Genomic DNA, 25,303 nt, shown 5'->3' with positions numbered 1-25,303 from the left:
GTGGTGTCCACTTCCCCTCGAGGGACTCCTCTTAGGCCCCAGTGTTTTCTGTGTTCAGAGCTTTGGGAAATTAAGGTGCCAGGAAGCTGGCCCTGGAGTGTCCTTGGAGGAGCCCTGCCCTGAGAGTCTGGGGTTAGATTCCTCTGGGAGGCCTGAGGCTTGGGAGAGAAGGCAAAGGATCTCCTAGTCTAGCCCCACCTGAGAGGACTCAGGGGGCAGCTGGTAAGGGAGGGGTGCTCAGCATAGGGTAGGGCAGGGATGGGGTAGAGGTTGGCAATGTTGGGGTAAGGAGCTGAGAATGGTCTAGGAGGCAGGGATGGAGGGGTGTGGTTGGGAACAGGGATCAGAATGGGAATAGGGTAGGTTGGAAAGAGGAGGGTGCAGCTAGGGATGGGGTCTGATGAATGGGTAGTGGGTGTGTGCTAAGCATGGGGTTGGGAGTGGGGCTGGAGCTGGGAGGGGAAAGGAATGGGCTGGATTTGGAGATGAAGACAGCAGTGGACAGTGATGGGGATGGACTAGGAATGGGCCTTTCAGAGGTGGGGATGGGCTGCAGATGGGCCAGGGGTGGCTGGCACGGGAATTGGGTTGGGGCTGGAGGTTGGGATGGACCAGTGATAGGGGTGAAGCTGGGTGGAGATAAATTAAGGACGGAGTGGGGCTGGGCCGGATTGGAATGGAGTGGATTTGGGATTGGGACCGGGAGCTGGGAAGGAGAGGGATGAAGCTGGGCCTGGATAGGGATTGGAGAGGTGGGGACGGGGCTAGGTTTGTGGCTGGGGACACCACAGGTGAGAATTTGGGACACGGGAAGAATGGACTCGTGCAGATGGGTATACCCGCCCGGGCGCGGGGTGCAGGGACTGACGGCGAGGGGCGTGGGGGCGCCCCGGGGCAGGCCGGGAAGGGGGGGCGGGCCTCCCCCCGGCCGGGTCGGGGCGGCGCTAGGACCGAGCGCGCGGAGTGAGCGAGCCGGGCGGAGCCAGCGCCCCCCGCCCCCCGCCGGCCGGCTCCCCTCCCCCGGCCGCTGGCTCGCTCGGCTCGCAACGCTGCAGAGGCTCCGAGGCGGCGGCGGCGCGGCGACTCCCTCTTTCCCTCCCTCCTTCTCCGTCCGTCCGTGCGTCTGTCCGTTCGGCCTCGGTCCGGCCCGCAGCATGGCCGGCGTCAGCTTCAGCGGCCACCGCCTGGAGCTGCTGGCGGCGTACGAGGAGGTGATTCGGGAGGAGAGCGCGGCCGACTGGTGAGCCCCCGCCCCCGCCCCCCAGCCCCTTTGTCCCCGCGCTGCCGCGCCTTTGTTTCCACCCGGCCCAGTCGCCCCGCAGCCGGGAGGGAGGGGGAGACCCCGAAATGGTGCAGCGGCCCGGGAGGGCCAGGGAGGGGCTGCTTTTGTGCGCGCCGGGGGAGGGGCCGGGCCGGGCCAGGCGGGGCACCGGCGGGCCCCAAGCGCCCGGAGGCGGCCCCAGCCGCGCGGTGGGAACGGTGGCCGGACGCGGGCTGGAGAGACGCAGGGTCCAGATGTGTGGCCCGGGGCCTCCCGGCCTTGTGGAAGCCCATCGCCCGCCCCCTCCCCTTTGCCTCGGGCCGGGCGGACAGGTGTGCATGGGCGGCCAAGGGCACCTTTGCCACCTTTGAGCGGGCGAGAACGGGGCAGGGACCGAGCTAGCAGAGCCAGCGCAGCCTACCCGGCCGAACCCGGCCCCGGCCACAGCACAAAGGAAAGCTAGGGCGGGGGAGGAGCAGAGCGGGCTGGGGGCCGGGGCGCCCCGCCCACCGGGGGGCCTCTCGGAGTTGGGGTGTGATGGAAAGACGTTCATTGCCACAGGGCCACCGCCAAGTGACTCCTGTTCCCCTGAGGGGTCGAGGAGGAGGCAAGGATAAGTGCTCTCCTCGATGCCAAGGGGATTGCAGGGAGTAGGCAGCTGGGCTGGGACATGCCAAAGGAACTGAACTGCCTGCCTAGGGAGCCAGGTGGGGTCCCTGGGAGGAAGCCCCCAGGCGCACCACTCTGCAGGGAGTTCCCAGAGAAGGATGAGGGGGTGAGTGGATCCACTGAGCCCCTAGCCCGGTGGCCCAGGGGCAAGGGGCTCTCAGCTCCTCTGTGGGGGAGGAGCTGGGCTGCCCTCTCCTCCCTCCCCAGCTGTTGTCTCCCCCTAGGCTGTGGGAGGGGTTGGACCACCTGCTCTGGGACTGGAGTCCCCAGGGTGGCAGGAAAGCCAGGGGGTTTCACACTGCCCCATTCAGGAATCATCATCCTCCCAAGATACTCTTCTCCTGGGGCAGATGCCCATTCTGTTCCCTAGGGCTCTTCTCCCCTTGGCAGGCAGGAAACACAAAGTGAAGGCAGGTCTGAGGGACCTCACTTGGGATGGCCTCACCCTCATGCTGGGAGGACACTGACCTGGGGGCTGGAGGAGGGGACAAGATGGCCAGGCATCCATGCCACAGTACTGCAGCACTGGCGGGCGGCCAGGCCTGGAGGGATGGACGCGGGAGACAAGCAAGCTCTCGTGTCCTGCGGGTCAGTCATAGGAGAGGCCAGCACAGGCTAAGCGGGCAAGCGGCCCATCCGTTGTCCCAGCCCTGCCCCATGGGGACTGAGATCATGGGAGGAGTTCAGGGCAAGTGGCCGGCTTGGCCTGGTGGAGGAGCTGGCCTTGGGATATGGGCCATGCCTGGAGAGAGGCACAGCCCACCTTGGAACCCTTGCCCTCCAGTCCGGGGGTGCTGCCTGCCACCACCCCGTTTACCCCTACCTTCCCAAAGGCAGAGCTCCCACAGCCACTGCTGGCCCACATCCTGCTCAGCAGAGGCCTGGGCTCCCACCACCCAGCAGCATCCATGTGGCCAAAGTGAGTTATTCATCACTGGCGTGCCTCACCCCTCCCCCACCCCAATCTGCGTTGTGTGTGGGACACACACAGATGTACACATGCACCGTCATACATACATACATTTGCTTACTCCCAAGGGCCCAGATAAACATTTGGTAGAAAGGATGTGAGGATCAACCTGCAGAAGGGGACATCAGGGTCCCCAGCACCTAGCACAGAACCAGGGGTACAGTGGAGTCTCAAGACTCAGGGGCAGACCCTGTACTCAGAGGCTGGAGGAGGGCGTCTTGGGTAAAATTGCTGTCTGGGCAAACGGGGCTTGGCACTTCCCTCCCTTACCTTGCCTCTGAGTGGGGAGTAGGGGTGGGGGAGTTCACTCCTAGGTGGCTCACTCTGAAATGGACCGCTGCCCTGATGCTGGCAGCAGGGGACCCAGGAAGTCAGACTGTGTAGTGAAAAGAACTAGTGTTGTCCTGGATGTGATCCGACTCGCTATACATAGCCACACCAAGTCTCTGCTCCTCTCTGGTCCTCTTGAAAAGAGGAAAAGGGGATTGGGCTCAACCATACCTGGGATACCCAAGGCCCTTCCAGTTCTGATATCCTGAGAGTGTGATTGTCCTGAAGAATCCACCTGCCCTGAGCCCCCCATCCTCAGCTGACCCCAGGATCTCCCTGGAGCTGCTACATTCAGCTCCCACCTCACACCAGTCCACTTTCTCTGGCCGAGATGGTCCCACCTTCACGAAGCTTATAGTTCAGGACAGTGTCTGTCTCCAGGGGTTGGAGGTGGTGTAGATTCCTGCCCCCCTCCATCCTGATTCCTTGCAGTTTCACCAGCTCCCACCCACCCAAGGCTCAGGCCACCTCGAATGTGTTTGAGAAGCACTGGTGGTCTAGTGAGATCTGGGGCAGGCTCAGGTGCCTCTTCCTGTCCCTGCTGGAGTGTGGTAAGCACTTTGGGGAGGTGCAGCGCAGGGCAGGGCTTCATGGGAGCTGGCATTGGGTCCCTGAGAGATTTCAGTCAGGGATGGGCATGGGTGGAGAAACAGGTCTGGCCTCCCTGTGAAGGGAACCACATATGCAGAGGCTCCAGGCTGGGAAATATCCAGAACTGTGCTGGGAATCAGGGAGCCATCCAATGTGACCCGAGTGTATGGTATGGATACGGAGGTCTGGCTGGAAAGGCAGGTGGGCGGAGCTCAGGGTTGAAGGCCTGCTGAAACCTTTGAACTTAGCTATGGTTTCCACCAGGTAAGGGCCAGGGCTGCAGCAGGAAAGGTGGCTGCAGGTGGGTAGGCAAGGAGTAAAGAATGGAAGGGGCAGGTTCCTGGGAGGAGCCAGGGTCCCTCAGAGAGCCTAGGAGAGGCTGACAAGTCACCCCAGGGAGGTGTGACGGCCAGAGCAGTGTCTGGGAACCAGGGTCTTGGAGTTCTGCCTCAGTTTCTCATCTGTGGAATGGAGAAGGGAAGACCCTGCTTCTCTAAGGGCCTTTTGTTCCCAGTGGTGGGTTTAGGGCAGCCAGACAGGTGGTGGGACAGCTGTGTTGAGAAGCAGCTGCCAGGACTGTAGCCTGGGCAACAGTTGGACCAGGAGCTCCCGGCCCCACAGCCCACCTGTGTCCCTTTCAGGAGGGAGGGATCCCGAGAAGCAGGGGGCTGGGGGCCCATTTGGCTCTGGCAGTGACTTGTGCTGACCTCATGGGGCTGGGCCTGAACCAGGCCCTCCCTGCTCCCTCCTTGCTCCGCCCTCCACCCTCCTCCCTCTCTCCCTTCCTCCCTCTTCTCTCCTCCCTCTTTCCTTCCCTCCCATTTCCCTTGCTCCTTCATTTTCTCTTCATCCCTTCACTTCCCTCCCTTCTCTTGTCTTCTCTGTCTGCCTCCTCTCCCTGCTCGCTTTCTCTTCTGCATCTCCCTGGTGCTCCTGCTTCCTCCCCTCCTAGCCCCCTACCTTGGCAGTAAGGAAAGGGGAGCTTGGGGGAGGGGCTGAGCCTCCTGCACCTCCGGTACATGACCTTTATTTCTGGCCCCAAGCCTGTCCTCCAAGTGGGTCCTGGGGAGGAGCTATCTCTGTCTTCCCTTCTGTGAAATGGATGCTGTGCCACTGCTACCTGTGAAGAAAAAGCTAGGGAGGAGGAGGAAGGAGGAAGGCTGCTAGGTCAGCTTTCTGCCAAAGCTGAGAGGGAAGGCAAGGCCAGCAGTCCCAAGAGGCCAGAGCCTCAGCTAGGGCGGAGGAGGCCTAGGGCTGGAAGGCCAGGAGAGCACATTCACCCAGGGGCCAGAGTCCAGGCAGGAGTGACCATGGTGACCTCATCCCCATTTCAGAGAGACTGAGATTGAGACTGAGGGCGTGTCCCCTTGGGGTCCTTTGTGTTCAGGAGAATGCAGCTGGGGTGGGCCAGTCGCGTGCCAATTGCTGGGTTGCCATAGTTACCAGGGGATGCCCAGAGCTGAACAGCACCAGGTTCTCTCTCCCCATCCCCCTCGGTGTGGGGGGAGGGGCAGTGGGTACCGAGGCACGCGCCAGGTAGGTTCCTGGCAACGGCCAATGGGGATGAGGAGCGGTAGCCAGGGAACGGTAACCAAGGAACCGTCGCCTTGGAATCTCCATCTCACACCGCTGGCTGAGTTGCAGGCTGCTAGGGCCAGGGCTCCGAGGACGCAACACACTGGCTCACTGGAAGCAAGCGACTGGGCAGCGATTTCTTCCCCACTGCCTGCTCCCCACCTGACCCAGGCCTCCCTCCATCAGATCCCAGACTGTCCCCCACTGGGTTCCAGCCTGAAATGGTGCTTAGCCATTGTTGTCATGGTGACAAGGCTTAAGTGCTGGGCTGGAACCCCCCTCCTGTCCTGCCCCCTCTGTATCCCTCCTCTCCCCGAGAGCCGTCTCCACCCAAAATTGGCTGCCTGGGCCCTGCCAGTTCTCCCAGCCACCCCTCCCTCTCCCCAGGGCTCTGTACACATATGAGGATGGCTCAGATGACCTCAAGCTTGCAGCGTCAGGAGGTAAGAATTCCAGCCATTCCTTTGCCTTCCTCTCCGCTTGCCCCTCCGGTTGTTTTCTTCCCCACCCGCCTGGCTCCAGGCCACCTCGCTGCCTTCATCCAGCAGACCCACACTTGTCTGGCCAAGTGTCCTTCCTGTGGTTATCCCTAAGATCCCCAGGGTGGGGAGGGAGGGAGACTTGTTTCCTGTTTGATTATGAGAAGACTGAGCCTCAGAGAGGGAGAGTGACTTGCCCGAAGTCACACAGCTAGACGGGAATGGGCCTGGCAGGGATGGCCCACATCACCCCACTTTCTTGAGAGCCCTAAAAGGTTTTATTTTACCTCAGTGGGTGCCAGCCCCGCGTGAGACTTGATGTGTGAAGAACACTTCCTCAGTTCTTCCCCAAGGTCCTGGGGGATTCAGAGGCAAAGCTCACACCTGCCTGCTGCCTCTTTCACACCAACACAGAACTCTGGGACTTCCAGATCTCTGGCGGTGCCTGCAGAGCCCACAAGAAGAGTCTTTGCTTTGGGTTCCAGGCCCTTTGTGGGGGAGGGATTCAGGAGATGGCGCCTGACACCCTCCTGATTCCCCCAGATGGGGGCTTGCAGGAGCTCTCTGGCCACTTTGAGAACCAGAAGGTGATGTATGGCTTCTGCAGCGTCAAGGACTCCCAGGCTGCTCTGCCGAAATACGTGCTCATCAACTGGGTATGCAGCTATGGGCTGGGGAAGGGAGCCGAAGGCCCAAGAACGGTTATCCTCCATCCCACTCCACTCACTGACACTGCTGGAGAGAACCCCACTAGTCCCGGGAAGAGAGCCCTGGGCCTCAGCCTGCTGCCAACTCTTGTCCTTTCCCGACACCCCCTTTCGCTGGGTACTTTGCAGGTTGGCGAAGATGTGCCTGATGCCCGCAAATGTGCTTGTGCCAGCCACGTGGCTAAGGTGGCCGAGTTCTTCCAGGTGCGAGCAGGGTCAGGGCTTATGGGGGCGGTGATGGGAGGGAGCCCTGCCGCCTGAACACGCCTTCTTCCTGCTGCAGGGCGTCGATGTGATCGTGAACGCCAGCAGTGTGGAAGACATAGATGCGGGCGCCATCGGGCAGCGGCTCTCCAACGGGCTGGCACGGCTTTCCAGCCCCGTGCTGCACCGACTGCGGCTGCGTGAGGATGAGAACGCCGAGCCGGTGGTCAGTGTGCGCCCCGGGCAGGCTGGCCCTGCCCAGGGCTCCGCCGTCCGGTTCCTCTCAGTCCTCACCCTTTGCGTGTGGGGGCTCCTGAGCACTCGGCCTGTGGGCTGCGCTCACGCCAGGCCGCTTGACTCTGCAGGGCACCACCTATCAGAAGACCGACGCAGCTGTGGAGATGAAGCGGATTAACCGCGAGCAGTTCTGGGAGCAGGCCAAGGTGTGGACCCTGACCCCGGCCTGCAGGCTGAGCTGCCACTCCCTGTCCTAACCCCATGGGGTAGCTCTGCCTTCTCTCCCTAAGGGCCTCGCTTGCACAGCATGGGCCATCCTACGTGCTTCCCCTACTGAAAGAGCGAGCCCCTGAGTTCTCAGAACCCTGGGTTGGGGATGGGCTGGAGGGCTGGGGCGGGCCCCAGGCTCAGGGCCTGCACTGCCTTGGCACGGGGTGCTGCAGAAGGAGGAAGAGCTGAGGAAGGAGGAGGAGCGGAAGAAGGCTCTGGATGAGAGACTCCGGTTTGAGCAAGAGCGGATGGAGCAGGAGCGGCAGGAGCAGGAGGAGCGGGAGCGGCGCTACCGGGAGCGGGAGCAGCAGATCGAGGAGCACAGGTGCGCCCCGCCCCGCCCCCGGGGTGCTGGGCCGTGGGCCCCACGTGGGCCCATCCTGAAGGCTTGCCTGCACCTCTCATTCCAGGAGGAAACAACAGACTTTAGAAGCAGAGGAGGCCAAGAGACGGTTGAAGGAGCAGTCTATCTTTGTAAGTTCTTAGTCGGGGTTCCTGTCTCCTGCCCAGGGAAGCGAGGATGGTCCTCGTGTTCCTGCGCCTCTTGCGGGGGGAGTAAGTGTCTTGGGGACAGTGCTGGGCATTCTGGGTACCGCTGCATGGGCATGGGGTAGCATGCAGTGTCAGGCCTGGTACCCGATCATGTGAGGCTCTGTTCCCTGGCTGTGGAAAGAGACCTCCTTGGAGAAGCTAATACTCTAGACCGAAAGAGAAAATCTACCTTGACCCAGACCCTCACTGACCAGGCTCCTCCTGCCCCCGCCCAGCAGGGCCTGAGGGGCTCGAGGTGGATTAGACATGCTTCCTGCACTTATATGGGGCTCGAGGCCTGGTCCCCACGGCAAGAATACTGCAGAGCCATTGAATGGATCTGGGCTGGAGTTCTGAGCATCTACATACAAGTGTGTGTAGTGTCTCTTTGAGAACAGGTACTTGTTCCAGGGGTGCTGGCTGAACCTCCAAACACTGGGATGGCCCATAGGGTCATCATGATTGACCCCTTCAAAATCACAGTGGAGTCAAATCTTCATGCTTTGAATTGAATTTTATACTTGAGAAATAGTTAAGATCATTCAAAGCTGAGCATGGTAGAGTTTAGGACAGGAGGTGGGCAGTAGTCATCTGGACTGGGACTGTGTTGGGTAGCCGTTGGGCCATGGGGACGCAGACAGACTCCAAGGTCACACCCACAGGAGGCTGGGAGGGAGCTGGCAGGACAGCCCTGCCGGCACTGGCATTAATGGCTGTCATAGGTCATTCCACTCACGTTAGCCCCTGGGGGTGGAGAGGACGTGTGGTTAGTAAGCTGCAGCCTCATTCATTCAGCAAACCCTTGCCACCTGCCATGTGCCAGTGTGAGAAACATGGTGGAGAACAAGATGAACAAGGCTTTTTTACAATTAATTGATTAATTAGTTTATTTTTAATTGTGGCAAAGTGTACATAACATAAAACGTACCATCTTTACCATTTTTCAGTGTACAGTTCCGTGGTGTTAAGTGTATTTATATTGTACAGCCATCACCACTGTTTATCTCCGGAATTTTCTTCATCTTCCCATACTGAATCTCTGTACCCATTAAACACTAACTCCCCACTGCCCCCTCCCCCAGCCCCTGGCAACTGCTTTCTGCTTTCTGTGTTTAAGAATGTGACTACTCAAAGTACCTTGTATGAATGGAATCACACCGTTATTTTACCTTTTGTGACTGGCTTATTTCATTTAGCATAACATCTTCAAGGTTTATCCATGTGTCAGAATGTCTTTTCTTTTGAAAGCTGTTAATATTCCACTGTATATGTATACCAGATTTTGTTCATCCATTCAGAGCAATTTCTTTTCGAAAAAGCTTATTTTTATGGAAAATTTCACATACGTACACAAAAGTAGAAAGAATAGTATAGAACCCACTGAACTGATTGCTCATCTTCACCAATTACCAGTGTTTCAGGCAAAGGCTTACAGTGTCACATCATTATTTTATAGTCTCATCTGGCCCTTCAAGTGTGGCTCATGTGACAGTGACAGTAGGTGTTTTAGCAGGTCACTGTGGTTACCCTGCAACTTCAGGTCCTCTGAGGGAATTCCCACATGAGAAACTTTGGAATTTAGAAGTGCTTTATATTGGCTTAAGGAGCTATTCTGCTTTCTCTCTTCTGATAAGAATTGCATTCCTTATGTGAGTTCCCTTTTTGCCTGGGATGCCGGGGAGCTTCCATTTATCTGAAGATGCTCAGGCATAGCAATGCTATTGACCTTTATGGTTAGTGCATTGATGTCTCTCTCCAACCCCAAGCTCTAATTTGTTTCAGTGTTTTTTTCAGTGTTATGTAGTTAAGGTTTTTGTGGTAAGCTGCCTCTGGTCCTTTTTTTGAACAAGGCAGAGGAACCTAGCAAGGTTATACTAGGCAGGGGCAGCGTAACAGCAAAGGCTGGTGGGATGTACATTTTGGGGGGAAGGCAAGGAGCCTTCCCCAATGACTGGAGCCCGCTGGGAAATTTGGGAGGAGAGAGCAAGGTCAGAGGAGGAGTTTAGACTTCATTCTGGAAGACACAAAGTGGCAGTTGGGGTGACAACCCTCTTGAGGCTTTTGGTGTGATGAGTTCAACTGAGGAAACAGGTATGAACTGAACCTTGGGCTGGCCACTCACACACATAAGTGAGTTCTTATCCTGTATTACACACAGAGGGTGGGGAGATGATCCAGAAACAGGAAATTATGACGCAGTGTAATCTGTGGTGTATGCCTGGAACACCTCATGGGGACCCAGGGAAGGAAATGACCTGAATGGGCCAGGGACCCCTTCCCAAGGAGGCAGTGCCCAAGCTGAGGCCGGAAGCAGGAAGAGCTGGACCTGGGGTGGGGGTCGGGTACTTGGGGAGAGAGATTCGTCTCCCATGCCAAGGCACGGAGGTGGGAAGTTGTATGCATGTTCCAGGAACTGCGACTACATCATGCTGAGGACTTTATGCCTACATCTCACAGGGTGTGGGCGAGTCAGGGTGGGAGGGGAGCGTTGTGAGAGGTGATGGACTAGATCAGGCAGGGAGAAGGGAACATGGGCCAAGCAAAGGGGCCCCACCTACCTTTATTCCTGTGGTTGCAATCTCAAAACAGCGAGTGAAGTGGGCATGTGAAGGGCAGTAGGGAGTGGTGGGGACTGTGGTGAACTGGACAACACACACCCTGTGGGCTGCTACAGTGCAGCTCTAGTCGATGGCTGCTTTGGGACACGCTGGCCTGTGTTGCCAGGGCTTCTGGCATTTCAAGAGAAACTGGAGACCCTGATCTCAGTAAGAAAACCTGATTTTTAAGTGATGGCGACTAATTAACATTTTGAAAAGATCCTTTCAGGTCTGTAGAGAAGAAATGGGGGGAAAGAGAACAAGGAGGCAGGGGACTAATGAAGAAACCTCAGTCGTGATACCAAGATCCACGCAGCAGTGATGGAGGTGTGGTTGGCTAGGTGCTGGGGTAGGAGGTTCGAGAAAAGTTAGCTGCAAATCAGGGAGTGCTCCTGGGTGTCCTGGGGTGCCCAGGGGCCTGTCTGGACTGGAGATGAGGTGGCTGAGGACCTTGCAGATAGAAGGTGCTGTGTGACTGGGTCGTGAAAGTGGTTCCAGATAGTGGAGGAAACATAGGGGCTGTAAGAAAGCCAAGAGCTCTTGTGGGAGTGGGGTGCTCAGAACACTTTCCCTTTTGGTTTCCAGGGTGACCAGCGGGATGAGGAGGAAGAGACCCAGATGAAGAAGTCAGAATCAGAGGTAGAGGTGAGAGCCAGGGGGACCAGACATCTGAGTTTGGTAGGGCTGCCTCAGTCGGGCCCCGCCTGGCCTGACCCTTTCCATGTGCCCCCAGGAGGCAGCAGCCATTATTGCCCAGCGACCTGATAACCCACGGGAGTTCTTTAAGCAGCAGGAAAGAGTTGCATCGGCCTCCGCAGGCAGCTGTGATGTGCCCTCACCCTTCAACCACCGACCAGGTAGTCCCAGCTCCCACCCCCACCCAGTCCCCACTCCTCAGGTTTTGGCCTTGAGCCTCTTTGGGACCTTTCTTGGAAGGGAAACCTTGCCCAAGGACCCCTTGGAGAAGGCAAGGCCAGTCATTGAGTGTGCTTCCACCCGCCACCTCCAGGTGGCAGGGCTGAGAAGGGCTCGGGCAGGGTCAGTGTTGGGCCTGGGCTGAGCAATGGGCTGTGCTCGAGCCATCTGGGCATTTCACACAAGGGCTAAGGCATCCCCCTGGCTGCAAGGAGTAGCCCTGCTGGGGTTGAACTAGGTCTTATCTGAAGGCCTGTGGGTGCATGGGGAGTGGGCTCTTTCCCTGGTCCTGAGTTTGAGCAGCCTGGAGCCTGTACCCAGGGTTCCCTGTTTGGATTCTCCCTGTGCAGCTTCCACCTCTCCTTGAAGCCCCCTTCCGCTCCCTGTCTGCTGGTCTGTTTGCCCCTTCTGTGTGCTTGGCTCTGGGCTAGGGTTCCAGGGGTGGGGCAGGCTGATCCGAGGGGTGGGGCAGGCTGTTCCGAGGCGTGGGCTGCCCTGAGGCTGGTTGCGCTGTGGCGTATCAGGCTCTTTGCTGTGTGTGGCTGGTGTGGTGGAGTCATCTGTTGGCTTGAGGCTCTGGCCCAGCTTGGCTGAATGTGCGCCCTGGCTGAAGGCAGCTTGGACATCCAGGGCCAGCTTGGGGGTGGATGAGGCCTCGGGGTGGGGGTGGGGGAGACTGACCCTCTCTTGTCCTCTGTCTCTCTCTCTGTCTGTCTCTCTTGGCAGGTCGTCCGTACTGCCCTTTCATAAAGGCATCGGACAGTGGGCCTTCCTCCTCCTCCTCTTCCTCCTCCTCCCCTCCACGGACTCCCTTTCCCTATATCACCTGTCACCGCACCCCAAACCTCTCTTCCTCCCTCCCATGTAGGTAGCAGACCCCAGGCCTCCGTGGGGGGGGTAAGGAGGGCCCCCCGCTTCCCAGCAGCCCCCCTGCCCTCACTCCCCCAGCCTGACTGCTGACCTCTGGTGTTTGTCCCCAGAGCAGGTACCGCCTGCCTCTTTCCCCTGGCCCTGAAGGGACACTGGCCCTTAGGGGCCTGGCTTATAGGGTCTGGAGCTGTGGTCTGGCCCCTGGGGGGCCTGGGGAGCTCCCAGCCCCGACCCAGACTCTAGAGAGGAGGGGCTGGTCAGGCCCCAAGGTGGACAATCCTGGTTCCACCTGGCTCCCTGGCCCTTACTGACCAGCCTAGGGGTTTTTGTTCCACAGGCAGCCACCTGGACAGCCACCGGAGGATGGTGCCTACCCCCATCCCTGCCCGGAGCCCATCTGACTCCAGCATGGCCTCTACCCCTGTCACTGAGCAGATCGAGCGGGCCCTGGATGAGGTCACGTCCTCGCAGCCTCCACCACTGCCACCACCACCCCCAGCAGCCCAAGGTGTGTGAACGACCCTAGCCCCTGGGCTGGGAACGCCAAATGGCCATGGTAACAACCCCCCAGGGATCTGGGCCAGACTGTACTGCCCTGGAAGTGGCTGGGGCAGCGAGGAGCCCTGGTCAGACCTGCCCTCTCTGAACCTCAGTGTCTCCCTGGAGTGGGGATTGCGCCTTCCTCCCAGGGCTGCTGAGAGGTTGAAAGACACTAGGTAAAGGGGCAGTGGGGACCAGTGGGTGCTAGAAGGCACTCTGCATGGAAGTCTTAGTGGAGGCCTTCTTTCCTGGACTCCTCAGTGGGTGGGCAGGGTACTGTAGGGTGCCTGCCCAGGGCCTGCATCCTTTCCTGGGAGCTGATCACATGTCTCCTCCATCTGTGCTTTGACAGAGACCCAGGAACCCAGCCCCAGCCTGGATAGTGAAGAGACCAGCAAGGAAGCCAGAGCAGCAGACCCTCAGGCCTGGGCCAGCCCCCTGGAGGAGTCCCCTCAGGCACCAGAGCCTCCCCAGGGCCAAGGCAGCCCCACAGAGGACTTGATGTTCATGGCGTCTACAGAGGAGGCAGTCCTGGCTGCCTCTCTAGAGCCTGCCATGGCTGGAGCCTCTGCAGCTGACACCCCAGCAGCTGATGCCATTGAAACCGACGCTGCCGCTGCTGACACCAGTGTTGCCAACACCGTCACCCCTGCCACTGCCAGCCTCATTGACCTATGGCCTGGCAATGGGGAAGGGGCCTCCGTACCCCAGGCTGAGCCTAGGGCCCCCACACCACCCTCAGGTGCCGAAGTCACTCTGGCAGAAGTGCCCCTGCTGGACGAGGTGGCTCAGGAGCCACTGCCGCCGGCTGGTGAAGGCAGTGCCAACCTTCTCAATTTTGATGAGCTGCCTGAGCCACCAGCCACCTTCTGTGACCCAGGGGAGGAAGTAGAAGGGGAGCCCCTGGCTGCCCCCCAGGCTCCAACTCTGCCCTCAGCTCTAGAGGAGCTGGATCAGGAGCCGGAGCCGGAGCTGGAGCCAGAGCCCCAGCTGCTGACCAATGGCGAGACCACCCAGAAGGAGGGGACCCAGGTGGGGCTGGGGCTGCCTAATGGGAGGGGAAGTGGTCAGGGCTGGAGCAGGGGGCTGACCCTGCCTTCCTTAGGCTTGCAGCAGTACCCTGCCCCCTTTCTCTGTGACCCACATTGTTCGGGGGTGGGGGGGAAGCTGTATTTCATTCCCCCTCCCTGGGCCAGCTCTGCTTTTATTCCCAAGGCGGGCATCTGTGTTTGCCTGGCAACCGCTGATAGAATCGCTGGTTGCAGGGGAAACGTGCTCAGGCCTGGTAGGTCAGCCCTAGTCCTGCTGGGTGGGACCCAGTGACATGGACCTTTTCTCCTACAGGCCAGTGAGGGGTATTTCAGCCAATCACAGGAGGAGGAGTTTGCCCAATCGGAAGAGCTGTGTGCAAAGGCTCCACCTCCTATGTTCTACAACAAGCCTCCAGGTAGTACTGGGATGGGTGATGGAGAAGAATTTGGGTGGCGGTGCTGTGTTCAAGTGTGGACAGGCAGCGCCCCCCCTCCCCCCCACACACAGCTGGCACAGCTCCCCAGGGTTGGGAGGGACACAGGCATGGATCTGCTGGGCCATCTCCTTAACTCCCCTCCCTTCCCTACACCATAGAAATCGACATCACCTGCTGGGATGCAGACCCGGTACCAGAAGAGGAGGAGGGCTTCGAGGGTGGCGACTAGCGGTGATGCTTGCCCTCAGGCTGCCCTCGCCAAGGCCGCCCACCTGCGCTGGCCTCTGGCCAGACGGCCCGCAGTGCCTGCACTTGCAGCAGCTCCGCCTGGCACCCACTCTGGATTCCGGCCCTGGCCGGGGACTTGGCCGCTTCCCTACCCACAGGGCCCTACTTTTACAGCTTTTCTCTCTTTTTTAAAGTTGATAGGAGACTTGTACAGTTGACTGGTTTTCCTCCCGTTGGTAGTTGAGATGCTGTTGCAAATTCCACCCCCTTCCCACCCGGTCCAGATTGTAGCTCTTAGTCCTCCCTGCTCACTCAGCTGGCCGGGGTGGAGGCCTCACCCTGCTTGGGGCCTGGCGTGGGGGGAAGTTCTGGTGGGAAAATGTTCCCCCCCCCTCTTTTCCTAGTTTTCTGTTTCTTGGAAAAATATCACTTTGTATTCTCTGTCCAGGGCTTCAGATATTTTGCACGAATTTTAAAACATGGCAATAAATGGCTCGTGGGCTCTGGTTCCCTGGGACCCGCCCCCCTCCCCCCTTCTCTTGACCCCTCCCAACCTGGTCCGAAGGAAGTAGCAGGCCCAGCTGGGGCCTCTCAGCTTCCTGGCCCTTTCCTGCCCCCTCCTGCTGGGCAGGTCCCAGGCTGGAGGCCCTAGGCGTGATTCAGGTCAGGGCTATGGGTGGCCCCTTTCCATCTCCTCCCTCTTTGCTTGGGTTCCTTTTTCACGTTCAGTAACTGTTTTTTGGAAAGCACAAACTTCTGTAACAGGTCGTGCTCATGTCTGTTAATAAAGAAATCCAGATCCCTTTGGGCCTGCTGCTCCGGGCCTCCAGGGGCTGATCTGGGGTGGACTGCCTGCCACGACCCCATTCCCAACTCTTCCCACCTCCAAGGCAGCAGGGGGCGCCCTCGCCAAGACCTCAAGGGCAAGGAAGGTGGGGTATGAGGCTCCCTGGGGAACCGACCAGTGGTTTGAAGCAGGCAGACCTCAGGTTTAGTTCTACACCCTCAGGCCGGTTTGTAGCTGAAAGGCGCAACAAGGTTCGGTCCCGATAAGGCCGGGCACACCTGGCCGCCAGAACCTTGGGTGCAAGCAGTGGGTGCCCCCTCCGCTTGTACCAAACCAGATCACACACCTTTATTATCCTCAAAATGTAACAAACGGGGTAAGAAATCCCTCCCTCCCGCCCCGCCCCCCACCCCCACCTCCGCAGTCCAAGGGAAGCGTTTAAAAAGCCCCGCAATCAGGCCAGGAGTCCGCGGGTGGGGCCCGGGACGCCGGGCGCCCTCTATACGGCTGTAGTCCTCCCGAACAAGGGGATGGAGACCGGCAGGCGCCAAGCTCCGTGCTCCAGTGGCTCTCGGCTGCTGAGCTCTGAGTCGGTCCAGCTGGGGAAGACCCGACGGCTGCGGTCCGCCTGCAGGCAGAGCGCAGGGCAGGGCGGCGCGGGCCGCGGGGCACTGGGCAGGTGCAGCGCCGACGTGTAGCCCCGGTCCAGGAAGAGCGGCTTGTAGCTGGGCGGCGGCTGCTCCTGTTTCTCCGCGCTGTCGCGGCGGCTCAGAAAGGGCGTGACAATCTTCCGATACAGGCCGCGCGTGTCCGTGAGCACCTCGCTGTAGGGCGGCGGCGGCTCGGCCATCAGCACCGCCTCTTCGTAGCACGGTGGCTTGGACGTGTCCGATTCCGCTGCGAAGTGGGAAGCGGTCCGAGGACGTGAGGCTCCCCGTCCTCAGCCTCCCGCAGAGGCCTTGGCCAGCCGCCAACCCCAGACCCAGCCCGCTCCCTCCTCCTAGCTTCTCAAGGAGGCTGTCCTGTGGAAGCCCCGCGGGTAAGCAGCGAGCCCGCCCCCTGACGAGGCCTCGCCCACCCTAGTGACCCAGGCTGCCCTCTGGTGGAGGTCGGTACTTACCTTGGCGCGGGTAGCTCCACGGCCGCGGCGGTACTGATAGGTGCTGCGGCGGTGGGTGCGGAAGCGCGTGGTGGTGTGCGTGCGGGTGCGCGTGCGGCTGCGCGGGCCCGTGGTGCAGCATCGGGTGCACGTGCACGTGCTGGTGGGCGTGCGCCGGCGCCTCGAGACGGCCGCGGTGAGGTGGTGGCGGGGGCGCCAGGCCGGGGGGGCTCCCGGCCTGGCTGCCCTCGAGCTCAAGGGGCTCCAGCTCAAGCGCGCGCAGATTCTGCTCACGCAGCCGCTCCTCCTGGCGCCGTTTGAGGCGGCGGCGCAGGAAGCTGCAGAAGCAGCAGAGTAGGACGATGAGACCCCAGATGAGCCAGAAACCGGCAAAGCACGTGAGGAACGTGTAGGTGCCCTGGGACATAACCATGGCGGCGGCGCGGGCGGCGGGTCCTCGGCTGTTTCACTGGACAATGGGCTCCTCGACGTGGCCCCGGGCCCGCGCCAAGCTCCCAGATGCCTCCAGCGTCACTCGGGGACCCGCGGCCGGGGGCTGCCCGCAGCTGGGTTCAAGTCGTGCGCGCGCACGCAGGGGGCAGCAGCAGCGGCGCCCGCTCCTTCCCATGGCGCCGACAGGCACGCTGGCGGACCTCACCCGGGGCCGCGCGGGACCTGTGGGACAGACACAGGGCGCGGTGAAGGCGTGCTGTAGCCCCGGACGACTTCCCTGCCCGCGCCGGTGCCCTGCGCAATCCCGGGGAAGCCTCCTCTACGGAACCTCCGCACTCCGCGGGGGCCCGGTGACGTCACCTGGATGACGTCACGCTCAGAGGTTTCCCCCGTAGGGCTTTCCCGTATCTGAGACCCGGCCGCCGCCGCCTCCCAGCCGAGGTGACTCCAGGCAGGCCAGCAGGGGGCGCGCGAATGCCAGGTTCGACCTCAGTGCGAACGGAGATTCGCCATCCGCATCCCCGGGGTGCAGGGTACCCCAGCTCCGAAAGGGCTCGAGAGGCCCATAGGCAGACTCCCAGGGCGCCGAAGGGGAGCCATGACGCAGTTGTTTTGCGGCGGAGAAAAGGTGGTCCACCTCCTAGGCCCCACAAGCAGCCCGCCGGTGCCCAGCTTCAGCCCTATGCATACACACCTGGCAGCCCCTGGCGCCCTAGGCCTTGTATCCGCTCCCAACCCTGGATGTCCAAAGCGTGTAACATTCCGGACCGCACCGCGGCTTCCTGCTTGTCTCAGCTCTTGTAGGGGGCGATCGGGCGGCTGGTTCCCGCGGCTACTGCGTGCTACCAGCCTTTGTCTGAGCCCAACGCGCCGCCGAGCGTGGGCCGTTCCCTCTTTTCCTTTACTCTAGGCGCCTCCGCTCGCTGAATCCCAGCTCCGTCTCCGCTTCCTCAGCCTCCTACCCATGCGCAGCCCCACTTGGCCCTGCCCTTCTAGCTCCAGGCCGCCATGTCTCTTCCCCCAATTCCTTTCCCTCTCTGCAGAGGGTAGGAAAATTAGCTCAAGTAATCGGTACCACCTGGTTCCACATCACTCCAGATGGGCACCTCTAGTTCCATTTCCTCTCCACAGCCAGGGTTGAGAGGGGAACCTTGCATCCTAAGAGGTATGTAGGAGGGAGCCCTAACTGAGGAGGGACAGGCGACTGTTCACCACTCCCTCAGAACAGGAATGACCCCTTCCTGACTGCCTTATACCCAGGGGCTTTCACATACAACCCTTTGGGGTAACAAATTATTCCTGTTTTACAGATTTTACACAATTAGCTGTGTGGATGGCAGTTGACGGTTCCATAATTTGAACCCAAGCCTGGCCACAAAACCCTAGCCTGGGGTGGGAAAGTGCTGCTGCTTGAGCTACTTTGTGGGTCTCTTCCAGGAGCCCCATGGACCCCCCCATCCTCAGCATGCCCAACCAAGGCACACATGCATTCAGCTCTGGGGGCCACAGTGAGCCTGAGCCCCAAGCTGGGGACCCCACATTAAGTTGACTTAGACTGGTCTGAGAGCAAGCTGGGGGGAAGCCAGGCCACACAGGCCACCCCACACTTCTCCCCCAGATGGCTCCTTTCTGACTCCGTGACTGCTTTGTGCCATGTGCCATTGGTGCCCGTGCCAGTCCCTTTCTCCTGGGCCTGTGTTCCAGAACACACAATGGCAGGAACAATAGCTCCACCCGCCCCCTCGACAACCCCACCATGAGGCTGCCATGGTGACGCAGCCCAGATAAAAACACGATGCTGCCAGTCACTGGGAGTTAATTAAATCTGTTATTCTCCTTTTCCTGAGCCCACAGGAATTTTCAGGAGTGCTCTGAGGAAGCTGGCCCTAACTAGGGGGCTCCTTGGCCTGCAAAGTAGGAACAGCTCTGGGTCAGGAAAGCACTTCTGGGGCTGGAGGTGATGGAGTTTAGCGGAATTAGAAATAAAAATACCTGCCAAGGATTGTCTACTGTGTGAAGCCTCATTCTAGGCCCCTTCCATGCAGAGTAATCTAATGCAATCTTCAACACCACCTTCTCACTGGGGGTCATGCCCATTTGATGGATGAGACAGTCTTAGAGAAGGAAGTGACTTGCCCTGGGTCACACAGCTAATAAGGGGAAGAGCTAGGATTTAGCCTGAGTGTGAATCCAAAGTCTGTGTTGAAACACTTTCCCCTAAGTGATGAGTGAGATGTAAATAAATGCACGTGAGCACTCAGTACAGGAGATTTGGCAGTCGTGGGGACACTGGCCAGGCTGGCCAGCCTGTAGCCAAAACGCGCCTTCCTACTCCTTCCCACCAAAACTTGGTGCTTCTGGCAACCAGTCCTCAGCCCAACAGTGGGAAAGGCTACAGGGTGAAGGAGAGATGGAATGGCAGCTCTAGGGTTAACACGGAACAAAGGACAGGGACTGTGCCCTGAGGGGTCCAGCTCAGCTCGCTGGGCATTAGGAGGATTGGGACAGGCCACACCCAAGACCCACTGGGTGCCACTGTCGCCTCTCAGCCTGTCTCATCTATCAAGTGGGCATGACCCCCAGTGAGAAGGCAGTGTTGAAGATCACATAAGATTCTGTGTGGAAGGGGCCCAGAACAAGGCCTGACACACAGTAGACAAGCCTTGGTGGGTATTTTTATTTCTAATTTAGCTAAACTCCAGCTGAGAGGCAGGAACTATTGCTGAATTTTACAGACTTGGCCTCTGTGGGTCTGAGAGAGGAAGTCTGCTTAAGGTCTCACAGCTGAGCTGGCCCTCTGACCCCCACACAGGGCTGGTCCATAGGAGTTGCTCAGTAATATCTCATCTAACCCACAGTAGTTGCCCAATATATAAATGTCAAGGAATTAATTCAGGCTTTTCCAAGTGCTCTTCCTGACCAAGCCAAGCTTCTCAAAGCCTTTCCAAAGGGCTGTTCCTTTATCCCTTCACACCTGTGCATGCTCCTGTCCGGGTCTGGGGCGCCCTTCAAACTCAGACCCTGCCTCTTGCTCACAGCCACTCACCTTCCCCATCCCCTTCAGACGCATGCCTGGTCCCTAGTAAATACCAACTCCAACTGTGTGCTGGGAGCGGAGCCTTTGGCCAGATTCATCCTTAAGTCTGCCGTTTTATGATTTGTTTTCTGTTTGTTTCCTTATTCTCTTTTCTTACCTTTTTGCGGGTTATTTGGACGTTTTTCAGGATTCCATCTTGGTTTATTTGTGGAGTTTGTGAGTATATCACTTTGTAGGGTTTTCTTAGGCCACACACTCACTGGGAGCACAGCAGGGGATGGGAGTGAGAGCTGGAGGGTGACATGTTGTCTCAGTTTCCTCGTCAGTGGCCGTGGAGAAGAGTGAGCTAATCCATACAAAGGGCTTGGAGATGCCCAACAAACATGAGCACTGCTGTCCACAGTTTCAGAGCTGGGGGTGCAGAGGTGTGTGCCCACGGGCTGGATGCCACAGAGAGTTCTCAGTCACCCTATAAACTAGGTGAGCATTCTGCCCATTTGACAGATGAGAACACTTGGCTCAGAGAGATTAAATGACCCCCAAGGTCACACAGATCTCTTACTCTAGGGCCTGGTGCACTGCTGTGGGCACCTCCCACATTACTCCTCTGTATGGAGAACCCCGGCCCCCTAACCTTAGACCCCAAAGATCTGCTGCTGGCTCTTTTATCTCAGCAAAGGGCCCACCGTTTTCACCATCTGCCAAATCCTGTTGTTTTTAACCCTCAGCATAGTGTGTCTTCATCTGTCCACTTCCTTTTGTCCCCCCACCGCAGCTGGCTGGGTCAGGTCACTGTCATCTCTCACCTGGGCCCCCATTACCGTGCTTGCCACCACTCTCTCTACTTCCACGCTGTGCTTCTGCCTGGCCTGCCACTCTCCACACTGTCCATTTCCCCCTGGCCTGCTCCTGAACCCAGCTGCTACACAGCCTCGCTGCTCTCGCCCCAGCGCGTGCTCCTCAGCCTCACCTGTTACCTCCCTGGACGTGTCAGCCTCCAGCTACCTCACCCTGCAGGGCTGGATGAGAAGTCCAACGATATCAATCACAGTGTTCTGTAGTGGCCTGTGTCCAACACGAGGGCTGCATCTGCCTTGATCATCTGGCATACGGTAGCTCAAAAACCACTTGTTGAAGGAGTAACTGGAGGTGTCCAGTTACCTGTTTGGTCTTTTAGCTGTCTGACAAGGAATACCTCAAGAGCTAGGTCTGCATCTAGTTCATTCCTGGGAAATGTTGGCCATTCACCAAAATGTCACTGAGAAAGCAGCTCTCAGCCCTCACAGGGAGGTTTGTAAGCAAGCTGAGGATGCATACGTCTATGTGAATAAAAGGAAAAGTCTACGTGGAGATGTGTACCAGGGGCTCTGGAGTGGAAAGAAGGAATCCCAGGCAACAGGGGCTCTGGGTCACAAGGGGAAGCCGTGGATGTGACACCAGAGTTGCTGGTCAAGTGAAGGAATAGGCATTCAGGCCGGGGGACAGAGGAGAGAAGGAGGAGAGTATGGTGTGTGGAATGAGGGTGGGGTAGGAAAGGTGACCGCTCACCTGTCCTGCGTGCCCTGCACGTGCCAAGCCCCCTGCTAACCTCTCTAGATTCATTACCTCAGCGAGGAGGGAGCTGCTGCCATCCCCACTCTACAGGCAGGGAGGGAGCTGGGGCCAGTACAGGCCCACATAGCCTGTGGGCTTATGAAATCCAGGGGACTGTAAAGCCCACTGTCCTGGCAGGAAGGCCATTTTAGGGAGGCATTGGTGACATTTTTACACTCCTCCCACACCAAGACAAATGAACTGAAACCAGAGAGAGATGATGGCAACTGTCCCAGCTGCCACAGTCGGCCAGGCGCGGAGCTGGCCAGAACCTCATTTCCAGCGAGGCCAAGGTACTGGCTTGACACCCTCACCTGCAGGCAGCATCTCTGTGATCCAACCTCAGCACAATGCCAGGAACCCAGGGCTTGCGAAACTGCAAACAGGACAACAGAGATTGGGGCCCTAGTGGGTTGGTGTCTACTGTACTCAGATCTGCCCCTCCAAGGGAGTTGGCCACACCTCGGGGGTTGTGGGGGGGGGGAGCGGAGGTGATTGTACCCTCTTTTGAGGGGCAGCCTGGTGAACACGCAGAGCACTGAGCAGGGAGCCCTGGGTTCAAATCCTGCTTATACCCTGCCCAGGCTGTGTAATCCCATCCCAGCTATTCCCACGCCTGAGCTGAAGTTTCTTCACCTGTATGACAGAGACGATGAGACCTGCCTGGCAGTGCCAAGGTAGGAGCAGAACTGATGGGGGATGTGAAAATACACCAGCATATACAGCTGCACTTGACAAACCAAATGCCAGCACCTTGCAGCCTTAAGAGGCTCAACTGTGGAAACTGGCCCATGGAACTACATCTACACAAGCCTGGAGATGGTCTAGCAAAAATTGCCATCACTTTCCCTTGGACTAGAGATCTCAGCCTTGTGACTCTCAGCCTTGACACAGTTCATGGACATGTTTTGTTGGCCCATAATCATTTTTTAAAAATATGATTAGTTGCCAAGATTTAAAAACCAGGAGATTTTACATACATTTCTGGGTCAACTTGAAAACTGGACAACCTTGTCATACCAAGTCCACATTCTCAGATGGTGACACAGACTGCAGCTGATTAGTGCCCTAGTCCACCTGGGCCTTGGAGGCATTTGGGTTTCTAACCCCTGAGCTAGACTGAGCACCCACAGGGGCCAGCAGTGCATGGGCCCATCATTGCTAAATTCCTTCTGCTACAGCCAGGGCTGCAAGCTGACCAGGCCACAGAGCCCACAAACCAAGGAATAGGGCCTTGGGGGTTTCCCAAGGGACTGAGGTAGCCCTCACTGCTCAGCTTCCCTCAGAGAGAGAAAATGGAAGGGGGGAGGAAAGGAGGCAACCCAGCCATAGCACGGTCCTACAGAGCATCTGGGGGCAAGAATCTGGCTGATTTTGCTGGAAGAAGGAAAGGTGTGCCAAGGCCTAAAAGACATAGGGAATTTCCTCACTGGAGGAATGCAGAAGAAGGTTAAGAATGCTCCTCTAGAAGGCTCTACAGTTCTTTTCTGCCTGGCTCACAAGAGATAGTATGTAGCAATACCATAGCAAAGAGGCGCCATGCCAGCAGAGAAACCTGCACTGGAAACCTAGCTCCACCACTTATTAGTTGTGCAACCTTGGGCAAGTCATTTTACCTCCCTGAGCCTTGGAGTCATCATCTCTAAAATGGGGATAATAAACTTACCTTGCACAATGTTGTAAGGACTAGGAGATCATGGATGCAGAGTGCTCAGCACAGGTCTCACACAGCAGGAACAGAATGAAAGGAGCCTGTGAGTAATTCCAAAGGCACTCCTGCCTGTGGGAGACTCAGGCCTGACTTAGGATACCACCCATCTAAGGGCATCTATGTCAAGGCCTCACATGCCCAGGTAATGGTCACCTCTGGTACCCAGGAGACCTCCCTGGATGGGAAAGGAAACCCAAGGGTGGTTGTGGTCACTGGGATGTTGGGTCCAAGGCCTGCGGTTGGGGCTGGCATCTGCTGAGTCAGGCCCGGGAGAGATGGCAGGAGGGCCATTTCTCTCCCCCAGCAAGCTATCCACTGAGGGGAGGTTGGGAGGGGAGCCAGAGGTCATTTCCTCTGACTCAGCGGCCATTCTCTCAGAGGAGCTCCCCTGGAAGATAGGACATCTCCATGTGGCGCTGGCCTGCCTGCCGGCCAACCTGCATGCCACCCAGCACAGTCTGGGCTTTGTGCTCAGACAAGAAAGGGACACTTGTGATCCAGACAGGGGGTCGGGTGCTTCTATTTGGCCTGGGATTCAGCTTCCCTGGGTCAGCAGTGTCCTTTCCTCTGCTACTGCCCACGCTCCTTCCACCCCTTCCCGGAGAATGGTGGCTTGAGAAGAGGAGCAGAGACCCACCGCGGGCCCAAGCCACGGTTTGGCACATGCTCTGGCCGTGAGGAGGAGGGATGCGAGCGTCTTTCATCTCCCCTGGTAGGGACCATCACCTTTGGGGCACCCAACTCGGGTCAGGCCATTTCGCTGGCGGGGGGTGGTGGTGGTGGGGTTTGGGTTTGGGATGACGGGCACAGACCCCGGACCCATGCCTCCTCCTCCCGTGGCTGGCCCAGGGGCTGGCCCGCCCCCACGTTTGCTGCCACCCCAGGAGCCCTGCTGCGACGACTGCAGCCACGTGGGAGCCAGCTCCTGCCCACGGGGCCGCTCGCCCCCCACCCCCACCCTCGACGGCTGTGGAGGCAGGAACACCCAGACGGGCCAGAGGGTCGAAGTTCCCCCCACCGTGAGAGGGAGAGTCCCCCGGGGCTTCGGCCCCTCGTGGGGGCGGGGATAGGGGGTCGCCGCCCTGCAGCCGCGTTGCCGGGGAGCGCAACCCGGTTGCTGTGGCAACCGTTTCCAAGCGAACCGGCGGCGGCTTGCGCCCTGCTCCCGCTTCTTGGCTCACTGGCGCCTTCCCTCTCTCTCCCTGCCTCCCTCCCTTCCTCCGGTGTGGGCTGGGGGAGGGGCCGGCCGGGGCGGGGGTCCGGGGCGGCGACCCGGGGCCAGGGCGCGGAGCCGCCCGCGGGGAGGGGCTTAGCCCCGGGATCATCTTCCGCCCGCGCTCCGGACCCGACCGGCCCGCCACCGCGGTACTCACGGGCCCAGGCATCCTCCTCGAGCTCGTCCTCCTGGCTCGGGGCGAGCGGCACGGGCCCCGCGGACAGAGCCCGCGACCCGGGGGAGGCGGCGGCGGCCCCAGGGAACGGACTGTGGCAGCGAAGGCGGCTCCGAGAGCTGGGCTGGAGCCGCGGGGCGCGCGCACGGGCGCGTACACGGCGCGTACCGAGCCCGGCGTGCGCGCGCGCGGCCGCCGGCAGAGGGCCCCCACCCCCAGTCAGTCGCCGCCGAGGATGCTGTCCCGGGAGCGAAAGGCTGAGGACCCGGCACCCACCTGCCGCACCGAGACTCGGCAGGCAGGGCGCCGGGTTCACCCTGCACAGGGAATGCCCACGCCACGCCGCACAGCTCCTGGCAACAGGCTGTCCGGACCCGGCAGACGCTAGCAGACCCGGTGCACACCGTCGTCGGCTGAGCACACAGGATGCTCAGCCAAGGAGCTGAGATGGAGAACGAACCTACCTACCTACCTACCTCCACCCGGAGAACGCACACATGTCCAGGCCCTGGCCACATCCTGACGGGCGCCGCACACACGCAGTGGGCAGGGGCTGGAGCAGGCAGGCACCCCAATGTGGCTCCAACTCACAAATACATAGCCCACTCCCAACTCACGGCCCTTCCCACTGTGTTCCCAGCACACACTATCACATGTCTAGTAAGAAGTAGCACAGGGAAAACCTAGTGCTGGATCCATAGCCCTGGCTTTCATGGACCCTGCTCATCCCCAGGGAACAGAGGTGAGCTCTAGTGAGGGCCCCACTACCTAGGCTGAGTCTGAACCTGAC

At 59.2% G+C, this 25,303-nt stretch overlaps 2 protein-coding genes across 4 annotated transcripts; one reads left to right on the top strand and one right to left on the bottom strand.

Annotated features, from left to right (window-relative positions):
• The first annotated feature begins 1,001 nt into the window (after nucleotides 1–1,001).
• Nucleotides 1,002–14,581, top strand: DBN1 (drebrin 1). Of its 2 annotated transcripts, none has more exons than XM_079917914.1 (14): nucleotides 1,002–1,240; nucleotides 5,784–5,839; nucleotides 6,419–6,531; nucleotides 6,712–6,786; nucleotides 6,866–7,012; nucleotides 7,152–7,229; nucleotides 7,467–7,618; nucleotides 7,704–7,767; nucleotides 11,007–11,066; nucleotides 11,155–11,278; nucleotides 12,544–12,714; nucleotides 13,099–13,778; nucleotides 14,091–14,193; nucleotides 14,373–14,581. In XM_079917914.1, exons 1-14 carry the CDS (start codon nucleotides 1,155–1,157, stop codon nucleotides 14,441–14,443), a joined length of 1,980 nt encoding a protein of 659 aa, XP_079774040.1. In that variant the 5' UTR covers nucleotides 1,002–1,154; the 3' UTR covers nucleotides 14,444–14,581. The 2 variants fall into 2 exon arrangements, with proteins under 2 accessions (XP_079774040.1, XP_079774041.1); XM_079917915.1 differs by having other exon boundaries at nucleotides 1,019–1,240; nucleotides 6,419–6,462.
• A 1,096-nt stretch (nucleotides 14,582–15,677) lies between these two features.
• PRR7 (proline rich 7, synaptic) lies at nucleotides 15,678–24,582 on the bottom strand. Of its 2 annotated transcripts, XM_079917276.1 has the most exons (3): nucleotides 24,496–24,582; nucleotides 16,350–17,003; nucleotides 15,678–16,126 (listed from the first exon to the last, which is right to left on the bottom strand). In XM_079917276.1, the coding sequence occupies exons 2-3, from the start codon at nucleotides 16,759–16,761 to the stop codon at nucleotides 15,729–15,731; spliced, it is 810 nt and encodes a 269-aa protein (XP_079773402.1). In that variant the 5' UTR covers nucleotides 16,762–17,003; nucleotides 24,496–24,582; the 3' UTR covers nucleotides 15,678–15,728. The 2 variants fall into 2 exon arrangements, with proteins under 2 accessions (XP_079773402.1, XP_079773401.1); XM_079917275.1 differs by lacking the exon at nucleotides 24,496–24,582 and having other exon boundaries at nucleotides 16,350–17,503.
• Between the last annotated feature and the right edge of the window lie 721 nt (nucleotides 24,583–25,303).

The sequence above is a fragment of the Stenella coeruleoalba genome (genome assembly GCF_951394435.1).
Source record: "Stenella coeruleoalba genome assembly, chromosome: 3".
Classification (NCBI taxonomy): domain Eukaryota; kingdom Metazoa; phylum Chordata; class Mammalia; order Artiodactyla; family Delphinidae; genus Stenella; species Stenella coeruleoalba.
This window is presented reverse-complemented; position numbering and strand designations above follow the sequence as displayed.